General features: G+C 53.2%; 1 protein-coding gene across 2 annotated transcripts in view; it reads right to left on the bottom strand.

The window, feature by feature from the left end:
• Positions 1 to 16,007, bottom strand: part of AHRR (aryl hydrocarbon receptor repressor) — a 78,340-nt gene that overhangs the window by 9,180 nt on the left and 53,153 nt on the right. Inside the window, exons 5-7 of one of the 2 annotated variants that reach the window (XM_059416792.1) lie at positions 9,369 to 9,458; positions 3,180 to 3,285; positions 2,235 to 2,368 (exon numbers count right to left, since the gene is read on the bottom strand). In XM_059416792.1, coding sequence (XP_059272775.1) covers positions 2,235 to 2,368; positions 3,180 to 3,285; positions 9,369 to 9,458 — 330 coding nt within the window. The remainder of the gene's footprint in view (positions 1 to 2,234; positions 2,369 to 3,179; positions 3,286 to 9,368; positions 9,459 to 16,007) is intronic. The other variant, XM_059416793.1, reaches the window with a different exon arrangement.

Raw genomic sequence — 16,007 nt, 5'->3', positions numbered from 1 at the left:
CTCCCTGCATCTACCCGTCTATGCCTCCATCCGTCCCCAACCTCCCATTATCTGTAGTCCATCTGCCCATCTGCCCACCTGCAGATGGATTCCGAGTGAACCTGCCGCTTGCCAGTCACGGGCGTGCGGCGAGAATACCAGCTGTGCGCGGGGACATGCTCCCCAGAGAGAACAGACCTGATGGGGAACGTCTGCCACTTTCTTTGGGGAAAATATTCCTATCGTGGCTGACTGGAAGCCACCCAGTAAACGTCCACTGGACCTCTGAGTTCCTGAGTAACGGTGGGCTCTCTCGGGCAGCTTGCGCCAGGCTGGGGGGTCGCACCACTCTCACCGGACTGGCAAGAGGGTGGCGTCCACAGTCACAGAGGAACGCCAGGAGGAGCCGTAGGTCACGCACACGGGCCTGTTCTCAGTGCATCCCTTGTGAACGCCCGAGCCCTGTGCGAGTGTGTGCGGTAACGAATTTCATGGATTAGTATCACTGCACATTTTCAGACAAATCTCTTTTGCTTGTCTCCTCTCTTCAGCGCATTGGTTTTTAGTTTCATTTTACCCTATATTCTAATTTTTTTCTTGATTGTATAGTAAAATGTCTCCGATTTCATTCATCTGGAGATAAGAATTTCCAACGTATCAGGAATTGGTTATCCTATTTTAAAAAGTGCACCTCCCTTATAATGCAATAAATAGTAACTATACTAGTTTCCACAAAATTCAGAACAAAATATTAGCAAAATAAAGGGCTTTAAGGTCAGCGATCCCCTAAAGAAGAGACGAGCGGTCCCTGTGTGACGGAGGCAGCAGGCCCGGGAGCACAGGGTAGGGAGAAGCTGCTGCTCCGGCGAAGGCCCTGGTGTGCACGGAAAGGCCTGCAGAAGCGGATGGTGTTCCATCCTACCCTACTGTAGGGCTGGGCCTTCCCAGGGGCCCCAGAGACATGGCCACCGTCACCCCCCAGTGACCTTCTTCACTGTCCCTTGGACCAGGAGCGAGAAGCGGCCCGTGTACTGCCAGATGGCCGAGGCGCGACGCGGCCATCAGGGACCACCGCGAGGCAGCCTGGAGCGACTTCCTGCACGGCCTCCGCTCTGGACAAGTGCGGAGAAACCTGGCGGGCCGCATGGCCTGGGCGGGTGACCCGGGACTCTGGAAGCGCAGCGCGTCCACCGAGGACCTCTACGTGGGGAGGGGTCGGCCACGAGGCTCAGGGACGAGCCCACGTGGAGGCGGAGGGGGTCCTGCGTCCCGGGGAACGTCCGCACGGGCACCGGCTCCCGCGGTCAGGCGGAGCAGAAGCCTGGGGAGGCCGCGCGGACCTGCAGCGGGGACAGCGGCGGGCGGGGCGTCTGGGCAGGGCGGGGTGTGCAAGGGCCGGTCGCGGCGCAGCTCCTTCCCCGGCGGTGGCTGGACTCACACCACCTGCGCGCAACGCTCTTTTGAAAGACAAAAGGCCAAGGCGCGGGTCGGGGGGAAGCACTGCCGGGCCGGAGGCCAGCCCGAGCCCACCGCGCGGGACCCCGGGCTGCGGGACCCCGGGCTGCGGGACCCCGGGCTGCGGGGCTCCGGTCTGCTGGGCTCGGGTCTGCGGGACCCGACTCGGGCGCGCGCTTCCGACGGCCCCTGCGGGTCAGGGTTGGGGCTCCGCAGGCCGGGGCCGGAGCCAGACGGCGGGGGAAGCGCGGGCCACCGCAGCGGGCAGCACGGCCACGGGCCCCCTCCGGCCACGCGGGCCCGCGGGGCTTCCGGAGCCGCTCGAAGACCGTCCAGAGCGGCGCCCACCGCCCCCCACCGCCGGCTCCGGCCGAGCCCCTGCGGGACACCCTCAGCCCGGCCCGGCGCAGCAGAGCCCGGAGGGGGCAGCAGGACCCGGCTCAGGGGGACAGCGACGCCGGAGGGGCCCGGAGTCCAGGCGGGGCCGGAGGTCGTGGTGCGGGTCTGCGGGAGGGGCCGGGGGGGGGCCCTGAGGGCGCAGCGGGGCGCCGTCGAGCGGACCCCCCCACCTGGCGGTCGGAGGTCTGGGGTGCGTCCTTCCCCCGTGCCCCCGGGGGCCGCAGGAGTCGGGCAGAGGGAAAGCCCAGGGGAGAGGCTGAACGCCGCAGCCCGCGCAGGGCCGGGGGTCGCGGGGGCGCGGGGGGGCGCGGGGGGGGGGGCGCGGCGCAAGCGTCCGTCACGCGGCCGTCACGCGGCCGGGGACCCCGCGCGGACCGGGCCGCCAGGGGGCGCGCACTCACCAGGAAGCCCGACGTGCTGTCCAGCAGGCAGCGCACGCGGCACACGAAGCAGCGCGTCAGGAAGGCCGAGAAGTCCGCGGGCGCGTCGGCGCCTCCCTCGTGCGCGCGCAGCAGCCTCCCCAGGACGGCGTCCTCTGCGGCGCGGCGGAGAGACCCGCGGTGAGCGCGGGGCGGGGCGCGGCGGGGCGCGGCGGGGCCGGCGGGGCGCACACGACCACACGGCGGCGCGCGCGGCCACACCCGGGGCTTCCCACGCCGCTCCCGCCCGCGCGCCGCCGTCGCCACGCACAGCCTCCCGCGCAGCCGGACCCAGCGCCTCCGCACACGCTTCCAAACGACCCCCGCGCCGCGCACGCCCGGCCTCGCGCACCGCCTCGTCCGCACACGCACGCTCTCGCTCGCTCACCGCGTCCACACGCCCGGCCTGTCTCGCGCCACGGACACACCCGCACCGGACACACCTCCCTCCCGAACCGCCCCACGCACGTCACACGCCTCACGCGCACTGCACACGTGCTACCATGTCCACACCCCACAGACACCCCCGCCTCACACCGGCACACGTACATCCCACCGCGGGCACACTCACGCCTGCCGCACACGCCCGCCCCGTCGGCGCACACACGCGCACACACGCGCACACACGCGCACACACGCACGCCCGCCCGCCCCTGGCCCCTCTCCCTGGGCTCCCCGCCGGGCCTCATCCCCACAGCTGCCCGGACAGAGGCCGCCCCCGCGGTGCCCTGCCCTGAAGCGCCGCCTCAGCCCGTCGCTCCCGGCTTGGGAGCGCTTGGGAAGGTGCCGCGCTCGGCTCTGCGGGGGACATCAGGGTCGCCCGAGACGGTGCCAGAAGCTCCGGTCTCGACCTGCGCACAACTTGGGGGGCGCGTGCGGGACAGCGGGGAGCCCCGGGGACACGCCCGCGGGGGCCCGGGGACCCACCTGTGTCGGCGGGCGGCGGGTCCATGGCCCAGTGCAGCTGGCGGCAGAAGTCCTGGCGGTCGTCCACGTGGATGTAGTCGTAGACGTTCTGGTGCATCACGTCCGTCTGCAACAGGGCGACACCGCTTCAGGGCGGGCGACCGCGGGCCCGTGGGTCGGGGAAAGGCTTCGGCGTCCGACCCCTGCGAGGGCCCCGTCCCCACGGGCGCGGGCGGAGCGGGAGGCGCAGAGGCCGAGCACCTCCGGGGCCAGGCTCCCGCTCTCCCCCAGGACGCGGGGGGACCCCCGGGCCGTGCGCTCACGAGGCCCGACGAACGGACGGTCCCAGGGGAAGCGTCGCGGAGGAGCGGGGTGGGAGCGGCCGGCGGCGCAGGGAGCCTCCGAGCACGACAGCCTCTGGCCCGGCGACCTCCGTCGTCCCAGCGGCTCCGGGCCCGGCTGCTTCCTTCCGCGGCGCCGCCGGCTTCCCACGCGCCCTCCCGTCCCTCGTCCTCTCCCCTGCCTGAGCCCTGAACAGAGGCGCCGGGTCGACGCCGGGAACTGCAGCTCGGCCCTGGGTGTCCGAGGAGCGCGACTCCGCGACCGTCCGCACGCGTTCTCGGGGCAAACCGAGTCCCTTCCCTTCACCGAGGCTGTCCCCGTAGTGCGCACCGAGCGCCCGGCCCACGCCAGCATCACCGGCCCCGCGCCCCTCGGTGATCTCTTCGTAATGGGCCGTTTCTAAGCTTGTGTCGTTGCCCAGCAGGGTCATTAGGATCATTAGATGGAGAGAAAGTTCCTGAAGGAACCACCAGAAATTAGCTTCGAAAGAAAGCCCCAAGGAAACACCCAGAGCCATGAGACCCACCGTCTTCTCAAGGGTCTGTACTCTCGCCGCAACTCCAGGGCCAGGGTGCACCGGGGACCCCCACATTTCGAGCAAGATACAAATGCAGGGAGGCAGCAAAGGAACAGAACCCTAACTGAAAGCTGTCCTCAGTCACCTGTGCATTTCTTAGTCCAAAGAGACTAAAAGAAGCGGTCACAGAGAGGTCAGAATGCTTCCTGTCCTTGGTCGGTGTCATCCAGGGTCAGTTCTGTCTGAACTTGGCGCCAACAGGCAGACACCAACTCATGACAGAAGTGGCTGCATCAGGCTTTCCCTCCAGTTCAAGACGGGGGCTCCCACTCCCCTGCCAGCTCCGACCTCACTCGGCGGCTCCTGGGGTCCTGCGTGCCCTTCCCACAGGGACACTTCCTAAGAAAATTCTGCAATTTAGCACATGGGTGGAAAAGTGCCCAAGTCAAAAGCACGCAGTTGGGACGGAGTTCTCAGTGGAACCCCCTCCCGGATCAGGAAACAGAACACCAAAGCTTCCCCGAGCCCCCTTCCTTCCAGCCCCCTGTGGGTGGCCACGGTGCCGATGAGACGTGCTCTAGGCTGCTTATGTTTGTAAATGGCTGCTCTTCCACGTCTGTCCTCTTGTCACCACCACAGCTGTAACGGTCACCCGTGCCGTGCCGTGTGTGCGGCCGCGGTTTCTCATGCCCACAGGGTGCTTCCACCTGAATAGCCCACGTGGCCCCTTCCCCACGCCACCTCTGCGTCTGACTGCGTCTCTGCTGGGTGCACACCTGGCGGTGGGGTTCCTGGGTCGGGGTGGCAGAGGGCCAGCGCTAGCAGACCACACCGAGCAATTTCCAGAGGTCGTGCCTAAGTGGGCCACTGCGGCGGCTCCCCCCAGGCCCGTCGCTTCGTGTTCTGGCTGACACGCAGCATTCCCAGCCTTCTTTCTCTGAGCTGCTGTGGCACATGTGTCACCAGTTCTGTGGGTTTTTTGTCACTGTCATACAGCCCAGGGGAACCGTGCATCTTCTCACATAGTTGTTGGTCTCAGGTGTACGTGTGCACGTGTCCATGTCACGTTGGTGTGTGCATGTGGCTTTTTTCTCTTTTGTCCTTCTCCCAGTTCCACTGAGCCGTCTTGCTGACCTTCTTGTTCTTCATCTGCTCTGGACATGGGCCCCTACTGCGTGGGCTCTGCTACCAACGTCATCACTCCTTGGCTTGCCTTCCCGCTCTCTTAGTGGATCTAATGCAGCTGATTCATCAGTCTTTCCTCCTGGGTAGGGTTTTGCCCTCATCATTCCTCACCGATCTCCTAACTTAGTCTTGAAGCTTCTAGAAACTTCTCCCATCACCTGATATTCACTATGCATGGTGTGAAGAGTCAGGATTCACTTTTTCCATGTGGATCTGGTTCACCCAACTCCTTTTGTTGACAAGGCCACCAGTTCCCCACCACCAGGCAGTGTCTCTTTTATTGTAAATCTCACACCATGCACACACATCTGCCCAGAGCTTTCAGTTCTGTCCTGTGAATCAGTTCATCAACTTCTGTGCCGAGCTCATCCTCTCCCAGCAACTGGGTTTTATAGGAAGTCTTGTGTCCAGCATGTAAGTCCCCAGTAATCACCACTCCTGCCCCCTTGCCCTCCCTGGATGGTCCCAGCTGGTCCCAGCTCTGTCCCAAAAGCTTGTCCCTTTCCACCTAGAAAAGCTGCTCAGTTTTTATGTCATTACCTCTATAACATGATCTGACATCTTCGTAGTGATAATGGAGCCCTCCAGTTCACGAGTATGGCATACCCTTCTGTTTGTCTGGTCCTTCTTTAAATTCTGTAAATAATGTTTTCTGTTTTCTGTATGAGGTACCGCATACTACTTGATGGGCTCATTAGCGGGAATTCAGTGTTCTTCTATCCTGCCGTAGATGGATAGTATTTTCCCCTGTATAGTTTTGATGAAAGGAAATGCTGACCTCTGAGCACTGGACAGTCATAGTTCCCACGGCAAGTCAATAGACAGGCACCGTCATTCAGTTATTCTCTTGTGAGCTTTAGTGGGTGATCCCACACTTGGCAGAATCCCCGAAGGTGGGTGTCCCTGGATGCCCTGGTCGTGTCTTTCCACACCTTAGTTAATTAGCAGATGAACATGCAAGAGGGGTCTGTGGCTTAATCAAAACAGGAGACAGACCAGCCGGGGGAGGGGGGTATACTAAAACTGGAAAAGATCATTCTGACTCAGACAAATTTGAAGACATATCAAATGTGAATACTTTTTAGGAATAAAGGCATAATAGTGCGGCATGTCTGGCTGCCTCTGGTCTCCCTGAATTTCCCAGAGTCTGCTCCCTACAAAGCAAGGTCAAGGAAAACAAACGGGAAATGTGGCAGAGCGCGGAGAGAGTAACAGAGCCGTTGTTCCGATAGTGGGCGAAAAGCAAATAGTGGGAAAACAGACACAGCTTGGACCCAGTCAAACCAGCCTTCGCTTTAGCTCTAAACCATTGTTGATGGAGCTAAGAACAAAGTCATCACCGACTTTTACAAGCCTCATTCCGGCAGTCGTCATGTTTACTTTCTGTGCAGATTGCATGCACATCTGTCAACTAGCCTGTGGGACTCCTACCTGCTCCAAGTGCCCTCCCCCCAGTTCACATGGGCACAGCTTTCCCCCAACTGCCAGCCTTTGAGAGAATGGCCTACCTCTCAAACAGGTAAATATCGATGGCATTTGAATCCCACTTGTTCATCACAAAGACTCCTGAACCTGAACACACTGTACTAATCGGGTCCCAACTTTTGTTAAGTATTATGCACAAGAAGCTCAAAACAGCACAAATCTATTCTAATATTTTCCCGAAATATTTTGCATAGAGACAATGCCCGATTTACTGGCATTTGGATATAATTTCCTTATAATAAAAGGCAAAACTTTATTTTACATGTAACACTTGCTGGAAAATCACCAAGCTCCAAGAAAACCAAGAGTCCAGGGTGTAAGTTTAGACCTGGGTCTGGAGCTGCCCCTCAGGACACTTGCATTAATCCCCGAAGCCACCCCCCAGATTCTGGCTGAAGGCACGCAGCTCTGGGTGTGTGTGGAGAAGTCACAGGGCAGTTCAGCAGTGATAGGAGCTGAAGAGAACTCTGAGCAGGGAAAAGGGAGACCAGACCACGTTTTCCTAGATTGAGACCTTGCACAAGCAATTAGGGAGACAAAAACAAGCCTTCATCATTTGGGGGCTGGAATCCTATTGTGTCCACAGCCTGGCTCGGCTATTAGGGGGTCCCTGAGCTCTGTGCTGTGCGAGGGGGCCCTACGGCCAGAGAGCCTGGCAAGCTCGGCCCCCCTGAGAGCACGTGCCGAAGGCCGAAGTTGGGAGGAAGGGCCTCCGGCCGCTGCTCCCGCTGCTCATCCATCTGGGGTGGCCGATGCCTTCCTCACCATGTCAGATCTCCTGCCATCTGCCCCACAGGTCTTCAGGAGGTGGAGACGGACACAAGGACACAGTGACAGACCCCTATTGTCACCTGCTGCCAGGAGCAGCCAGCGGGCAGTCTCCCCTGCAGCAGGGCTGGTGGTGGGGACGCCTCCCCCTGACTGTCCCCTGGTGGCTGAGGCTCTGCCCAGTGCTCGGCACGTGGAGGAGGAACAGGAGGCTCAGAGCTGAGGCTCTACCCAACGGTCTGGCAGGTCAGCCCCCGCAGTGCCTCTTGGAGGTCAGGCCCACCGCACTTCCTCTGCTGGCCACACTGCTGGCCCTGCCTGTGGGGTCCTTGCTGGGGCCACGCCTCCCTGCGCTGCAGGGGCTGATCCAGGCCTATAGATGAGCCAGCGGCAGGGAAGAGGCTGGTCTTGGTGCGACTCAGACTCATCTGTACAGTGACAGCCACTTCAGTTTCGGAGATGGCTCAGAGTGACAGTTTTCATGGAAATCAGATCAAATGCTCCAGTCAGCTTCAGGGGCCTCAGGACAACTTGAATTTTCACATGTTGGGGACCCACAGTCTCTGATCTTGGCTCCCACCACCCTTGGCTCCTGGGCGCCCTCCGGGTCAGCCGCCCGTCCAGCGAGATTTCCGTTATTGATTCATGTCCTGCCTCCCAGCTCCGCTCATCACCGGGCCCTGACCCCGGATCCCACATACATTTCCCCTCTGCTGGCGAAGGTGCCCCTACCACTGGAGGCGGGAGACCGGGCCCCTGGAGCACTGGCCACGCCCAGCCTGGGACTGCCTGCCGTGGGTGGCCCCGAGAGTCTGGCCAGCGTCTCAGCGGGCAGTTTTCTGCTGGCTAGCCCTGGCCGGGGCACCTCGGTGACCTCGCCACCACCCAGGGCCCATGGCCTCCCCCTCCACCAGAATGTGCCCAGCCTCCTGCGGGCTCCACCCTCTGTGTCCCCGGGTTACTAATTAATGATTCTTACGCTAAATTCGCATCAATTTTTATACTGAGCCATTCAAATCCCTTCACAGTTTCTGCCTCCGAGCAAGACTCTGACTGACAGACACACTGTACACTTCATTTTCCAAAGTTGTATTTTGTTCTTTCTCTAACCTGCCTACTTGTACGTTGAATGGAGTGTGTTCATAATTTTGCCTGGTGAGCCCCTCTTCAGAGGGGATATCTTTATGGGAACGGCTGCGGCCCTGCTGCTGAAGGGTCACATTTGTGTTTCCCTGGGGCCCCGCGATCTCAACTGTCCACCACTGGCTCTGGACTCAGGGGCCTGCACTGTGCAAGAGTGTAACTTTGGATTTGGACTTCAAACTCAAGCTTTGGATTTCTCAGGAGCAACTTCTTTCCCTTCCCAGAGGCTCGGCGGAGAAGTTCCCTTTGCCCTCCCTGGACCACGAGTGGGGGGGGGTTTAGTGCACCCTTTTCTTGGAGGAGGATCTCAGTGTTTGATGGGTCTCAACCCCAGAGCTCTGTCCCAATGTCTGGAATCACCCAGCCTGGGTAGGCCTGGGGCAATGGACCAAAAATTCTCTGTGGATCAATAAAGGCATTTCCAGAACATGCTACTTCCTGAATGTGCCCCAAATCTGGGGTTCCAGACAGTGATGATGCAGCAAGCAAAGGTGCCCTGGTGCTCGCCAGCCCCTCATCCGAACGTGAGATGTGTAGTTGGGGGCACAGCCAACAAAATTCACTGTCCTGTACACTTGTGACACCCTGGACACTGCCACATCTCTTGCACAACCCCATGCCCCAGACAACACTGGGATGTAAAAACCCTTACCTGGTAAAAGCTCTGTGGTAAGAAAAGCCCAATTTTGCAGATGTTTAAGGCTGGAAGATAGTAAGCACGAGCAGGACAGTGGGACCCACCGCATGGCAGGTCGCAGAGCTGTGTTTACCTGGTGGAAGCCCAGATAGTCCACGATTGTTGCTGAAGCATAAAATATCATGCCTTCCGCACTCACGACCAGGGCAAAGCCATCGAGAGACTAGAAGAGACAAGAACTCGAATTGGCTCCTGCACACATTCTCAAAATTCTCACAATGAGAAAGTGCAAGCTTTATTTTTGCTGCATTTTCAACCATTTCTCTTGTTTTGAGGTCCATATTCATAACCTCCAGAAATACCCACTTTTAAATTATGAGTATTTTGCAACAGGTCCCAAGGGAGCAGATGACAGGGGATCTTGGTCATGGGTTATAAGCCACAAGACTGTTCTTTTTCTAGTGATATAAAACTCTTGTTTTATAAAACACAAAAATCTTCATGATGAGATGAGACCCCACCAGTATCTGGGACAGAAGAGAAACCTCACTTCCCCAATGCGGACTTTCCCTGCTCACGCACTTTCTTCCAGCCTATGTTCTGGTTTCCCAAGAGTTTTTATCATGAAAAAATGTTGAACTCCATCAGGTACTATTTCTACATCTACTGAAATAATCACATAAAATTTCTTTTGTCTATTAATGTGGTGACTTTGGTGATAGGTTTCTGATGAACAATCGTTCTTGTGTATTACAGGGTTAGCCTTATCATAATTTTAAATATGTTCTTGGGACTGACACATTTCACTTAGGAGATACCCATCTATATTTAAGGAAAAGCTAGCCTAAGAGCATCTCTGCTTATTTTCGTGTGGAGAGCACCAGAAATGAGTCAGATCCCTCCTTCCTCTTTCCCATTTTTAAAACAAGGTTAGCCTTCTCTCTGAAAGTTTTCTCTTTGAAAGTTTTCACTTCCACAAGCATCCGGCTTGGGCACATTCTGGGGAGAGGGCAAGTGAAAAGGGGCAGATTTTAGCACCGTGTCAATTTATGTAATGATTATTAGTGTATGCAGGTTTTTAATTTTTTTGTATATCAGTTATAGCTTCTTAAAATATTTTCCATCAGTGCATCCATTTCCTCTTGATTTTAAATTTGTTACCATGTTATTCAAAATATTTTTATGATTATTAAATCTCAGTTGTACCCATAATTTTTGGGTGCATGTGTGTAGAAAATCAGGTACATGGCTGTGCTGGGGCTGACTTCAAGTCTTTATTTGAAAAGCAAGCTTGGCAGCCCCGTCCTGCAGGAGCTTCCAGAACCTCCGGTAGTGAGGGCGCACAGGGGAGCAGCCGCTGGACTGCATGGTCAGTGAGCACTCCAACCATCTCTCTCTCTACCCACTCGTCTATTTCTTCCTCCTCCTCCTCACCATCATCATCGTCACGATAAAGAAAATGACAGTTCGCGCTGTGTAGGTCCTCATGAGCGTCACGTGCCCTACATGGGGCACCTCATTCAATTCCACGTCACCTCCATGGGGCAGGAGGTGGCGATGCTACTCGGTCAGTGCAGAAGCTGGAGGGGAGGGAGGCACCTGGCAGTGGAGTTCATAAATATTGCAATTTGTGTCTTTAAAATACAGACATTTAGAGCCTCTAAATTAACTTCTGTAAGTCTGTGGTTACTAGCAATGTATCTCAATACTCATTTCTCTTAATTATTGACCATGTGGGATATTTTTTTCTTTTTTCTCTCTTTCTTTTTAAATTTTTGCCATTTTGTTAAGTGGTAAATTTTTTACCATTATTATCATTTTCGTTTCTTTGACTATTAATGTGATGGATATTAATGAGACCTTATGCATTTACTGTTAATCTGTAGTTCTTTGGCAAACTGCCCATGCATATCATGTGCTAATTTTTCTGTTAAGGTTTATAAATATCAATTTCTAAGAGTTTTTAAATTACTGATATTGAAGGTTTCTAGACATTCTAGGAATATGGCAGCCACTTAAACCCAAATACCCTCACCTCTAAATGATGGAAAACAGCGCGACCGTGTGTAACTACACACATCTGTGCCCTTGTCATGAGTCATGATGAGAACACAGGGAACTAGTAACTCCCAAGCACGGATGAGCAGAGAAGCCAGTGCCCAGTGAGCTATGGAGGGGAGAAGGTGTGTGTTCTCCTAATGAAACTCGAGGAAAGAGCCAATTAAATCCAATGTAAGTGGAAGAAAAAAGATTTTAAAGAAGTGAAAAAAACCCACAATGATGTTACTTAAAACTTCTAAATAATAAACATCTACAACAAAGTCGATTTGGTTCTTTGAAAAGATTAATAAATAGATAAACTCCAGCAAATTTGGTCAAGAAATAAACAAATTACACCAGAGATTTAAAATCATTACAGGTCCTTCAGACATTAAAAGGTTAGTAAGAAAAGATTAAGAATGAAATTCAATAAATTAAGCAATTTAAGTGAAATGGGCAAATTCTCTAAAACACACTAACCAAAGTGATACAAGAATGACTAGAAGGGGCACCTGGGTGGCTCGGTCAGTTAAGCATCCAACTCTTGGTTTTGGCTCAGGTCACGATCTCAGGGTCATGAGATTGAGTCCTGCATCAGGCTCTGCACTGGGCATGGACCCTGCTTGAGATTCTTTTTCTCTCTCCCTCTGCCCCCCACCCCCACGTGTGCTCACTCATCTCTCTCTCTCAAAAAAAAAAAAAAAAAAAAAAAAAAGGAACAACTAGAAAAACCAAATAGCCTAATATCTATTAGACAAATTGAATTTGTTTTTTTAAAAAAGATTTTATTTACTTATTTGAGAGAAAGAGAGCGTGGAAACATGAAAATTGGGAGGAGCAGAGGGAGAGGGAGAAGAAGACTCCCTGCTGAGTGGAGAATTCGATGAGGGGCTTGAAACCAGGACCCTGGGATCATGACCAGAGCTGACATTGGACACTTAACTGACTGAGCCACCCAGTCATCCCTAAACAAACTGAATTTGTAATAAAAACCTTCCCTCAAAGGAAACTCTAGTCACAGATCAGAAAACACAAAATGCCTAAGAATAAATCCAATAAAAGACATGCAGGACTCGAATAATCCAAGAGATATGCAGTGTTCTTGGATCGAAAGACCCCATGCAGGTAGAGAGCCAAGTTCCCTAAGTCAGTCTGTGGATGTGATGCCATCCCAATCCCAATCTCAGGAGCGTTTCTTCTCTCAGCAGAAACTGTCAAGCTGGTTCTAAAGTTTATATGCATAAAGGGCCCATTTTACTAAAGCAAGCATGTTAAAGAAGAACAAAATGTTAGAACTTATGCTGACTTTGTGACTTAGTGTAAAGCTGTGGAAACCAGGTCAACATGGCATTGTGTCTGGGACAGCTGGTTGTCTAAGTGGAAGAAATCGACACTGACTCCTATCTAATTCCACAAAAATTAATTCAAGACATAGCTTAGGCCCAAAGATAAAACCCCATAATCACAAGGCTTCAACCCCATAATCACAAGGCTTCTAGAAGACAACAAATTGTCTTCCTAAGTTGGGGATAGGCAGATTTGGATAGGACACAAAGACACTAGGCCTTCATGAAAAAACCCGATAAGCTGGGCTTTATGAAAAGACACTATTTAAAAATGAAAAAGGACAAGCTACAAACCAAGAAAACAGTATTCACAGTATATAGACAAAGGACTCTATCCAGAATACATAAAGAATGTCTATAAATCAATCGTAAAAAGGTGAACAACCCAATTTTTTTTAAATAGGCAAAAGTCTTGAACAAACCCTTTATTACAGAGATGTCTACAGATGGAAATTCACCAGCATCACTAGTCATCAGGGAAACAGAATGGAAATCACATTGAGAAACCATTTCATACACACTGGCATGGTCACAGTCGAGAAAACAGACAGCACTAGACGTTGGTGAAGATACGAAGCATCACGGTAAGAACGTAAAAGGCGTAATCTTGTTTTGGGAAACTGTTGTGCGATTCCTCATAAAAACAAATGTGCATCTCTCCTGTGAGCGAAATCCCACTCTTAGTGCTTACCCAAGTGAAATGGGTGTGTTCACAGAAACACGCAAACAAGAATGCTCATGGCGGCCTTATGCACAGGAGTCAAACCCTGGAAATAACCCAGCACCTACCAACCAGGGACCGAACACCGGAGTAACCCTAGTGCGGGAACCAGCACAGAGGCGAGCACCCAGCTGATCACGGGGCCTGGGCGTCTGCGTACATGGGGCCAAGAGCGGGCCCGACCAATGGATGGGACAAATACTGGAAAGCAGTCCTGTGTCAGTGGTCGATGCGAACCAATGAAATGGAAGTCAGGAAAGACCTCATTACAAATACGTTGGAAAACCTAAATAAGTATGCGTTTTCCTAGGAAAATATGACTTACCAGAAGGGACTCATGAAAGACAGAACCTTAAACAATTGATTTCTGTAGAAGAGACAGGAGAAGTTACCAAGAAGCCAGCCCACAAGAATGAGAGCAAATTCTGCCAAGTGTTACAGATCAGATCACGTCACTGCCCATCAACTGGCCGAGAGCTTAGAAAATGAGGGAAATTTTCTAATTATTTTTAGAGCTATATCATTGACACTTAACTCTGATAAGGAAAATATAATAAAAATAAAATTACAGACCTTTTGTTATTAATGAGAACGTGCAAATGAAATATTAGCGCACACACTCCAGCTTCACATTAAGGAAATATGATGCCCATGACCAAGTAGATGTATTCCAGGGATGCAGGGCTGACTCAACATTAGGAAATCTGTTAGCATGACACACCACATTTACAGATCTAAGGGGAAAAGCCTTATAATTATCTCCATAGATGGTAAAAAAAAAAAGCTTTCCACAAAATTCAACACTTATTCTTTATAATAAAGAATTTATTCCTATAAATTCCTATAACTTCGTACATTACTGGCATTATAGGTACATTCTTTTTTTTTTTTTTTTTTTTTTAGATTTTATTTATTTATTTGACAGGCAGAGATCACAAGTAGTCAGAGAGGCAGGCTGAGAGAGGGGGAAGCCGGCTCCCTGCTGAGCAGAGAGCCTGATGTGGGGCTCGATCCCAGGACCCTGAAGGGATCATGACCTGAGCGGAAGGCAGAAGCTTAACCTGCTGAGACACCCAGGCGCCCCTATAGGTACATTCTTAACATGACAGTGTGTGAGCGTGTGTATGTGTGTGTGTGTGTGTGTGTGTGTGTGTGTGTTATTCCTAGGGAGCCAACTTACTTAGTGGGGAAATATTCTGTTTCCAGTAAGATCAAGCAGCAAGGCAGACACCCATGATCTCCCATTCCAGTGTGTGCAAACTTTGGCCCCAAATTTGGCTGGCCGCTTGATTTTGTAAATAAAATTTTCCTGGAACACAGCCATGCCTGACCGTTACTGATGGTTCGTGGCAACTCTTGCACCGCAACAGCAGAGCCGAGTAGTTGCAATGTGCGGCCCGCAGCGCTGAAAATATTTACTGTCCAGCCTTTTAAAGAAGAGGAAGGCTGACTCCTGAGCACCGTGGGAGGGAGCTGTTGCCGTGAGTCCGGAGGAACCAACAGGAGGGGGGAGAAATGGAAGAGGAAATGGTCTCTGTCTGCAGAGGATATCACCGTTGTCCTGGAAAACCTTAGAAAGCCAATGATAAAATAACTCAAAAAAAAAAGAACTTAAGGAGGCAAGATATAAAATTAAATACATATATTCAATAATCTTTATGTACTTATATTAGTAAAATGACCAAATTAGAGGATGTGATGATAGATCATTTACAAACATCTCAAAGAAGGTCCAAGTACTTTATAATAAACGTAGCAAGAAATGTGTAAAACCTATGGGAAGAGAACTTTAAAACATCTCGAGACACAAAATTGTATTTGAACAAATGCAAAGACATCCTTTGTTCCTGGGGCTGATTCGGTACCGTGCAGATGCGCGCTGTGCCCAGGTGAACCCGTCAGTAGATGCAGCTCTGTCTGTGCCCCGTGTTTGGAGGGAGTGAGCTGAGGCGAAGCACGGGAGGTAAGCGTGCCCTCAGAGCTACAAAACACAGGAGACGTGGGGAGGGAGGGGGCGACCTCTGGACCACACCGGCTGGCGCTCTGCTCCGGGTCCAGGCAGGGCATGGCTGTCGCAGGGAGTCCAGAAATGGGCCCCAGCTCATGCATGAGTGCGGCATAGGAAGTAGGCGTCAGGCCAAACCACTGGACAAACACGGGCTTTTCTTTTCCTTCCTTCTTTCCTTAATTTCTTTCTTTTTTGGAAGATTTTCTTTATTATTTGTGAGAGAGAGAGAATTCTAGAGAGCACAGCAGGGCAGAGGGAGAACCAGGCTCCTTGCCGAGCAGGGAGCCCACTGTGGGGCTCGCTCCATTCCAGGACCCTGGGACCATGCCCCGAGCTGAAAGCCACCGCTTCACCAACTGAGCCCCCAGGGACCCCCAAAAAACAGGCTTTTCAGTAAATGAGGCTCTGTCAGCCGTTTGTCAGTACTGCTTTTTGTCCATCGGTCTGATCAGGGCTGGAGAGCCAGCCACAGGGTGATTTTGTGCCTTCCGTTTACCGAGTAGATGAGCTGACGTGGAGTGCCACCTTACGCCTGTGGCCACTGGGGCTCCTTCTTTCGCGACACAGTCACCACGCTTCCGTGCAGGGTCTCCTGACCTTGCAGAATTCACCGTCTACCCTCCCCTCCCAAGCTGTGTGCTGTTCCTGGGGGAACTT

Source organism: Mustela nigripes, chromosome 12 (genome assembly GCF_022355385.1).
Source record: "Mustela nigripes isolate SB6536 chromosome 12, MUSNIG.SB6536, whole genome shotgun sequence".
NCBI lineage: Eukaryota > Metazoa > Chordata > Mammalia > Carnivora > Mustelidae > Mustela > Mustela nigripes.
This window is presented reverse-complemented; position numbering and strand designations above follow the sequence as displayed.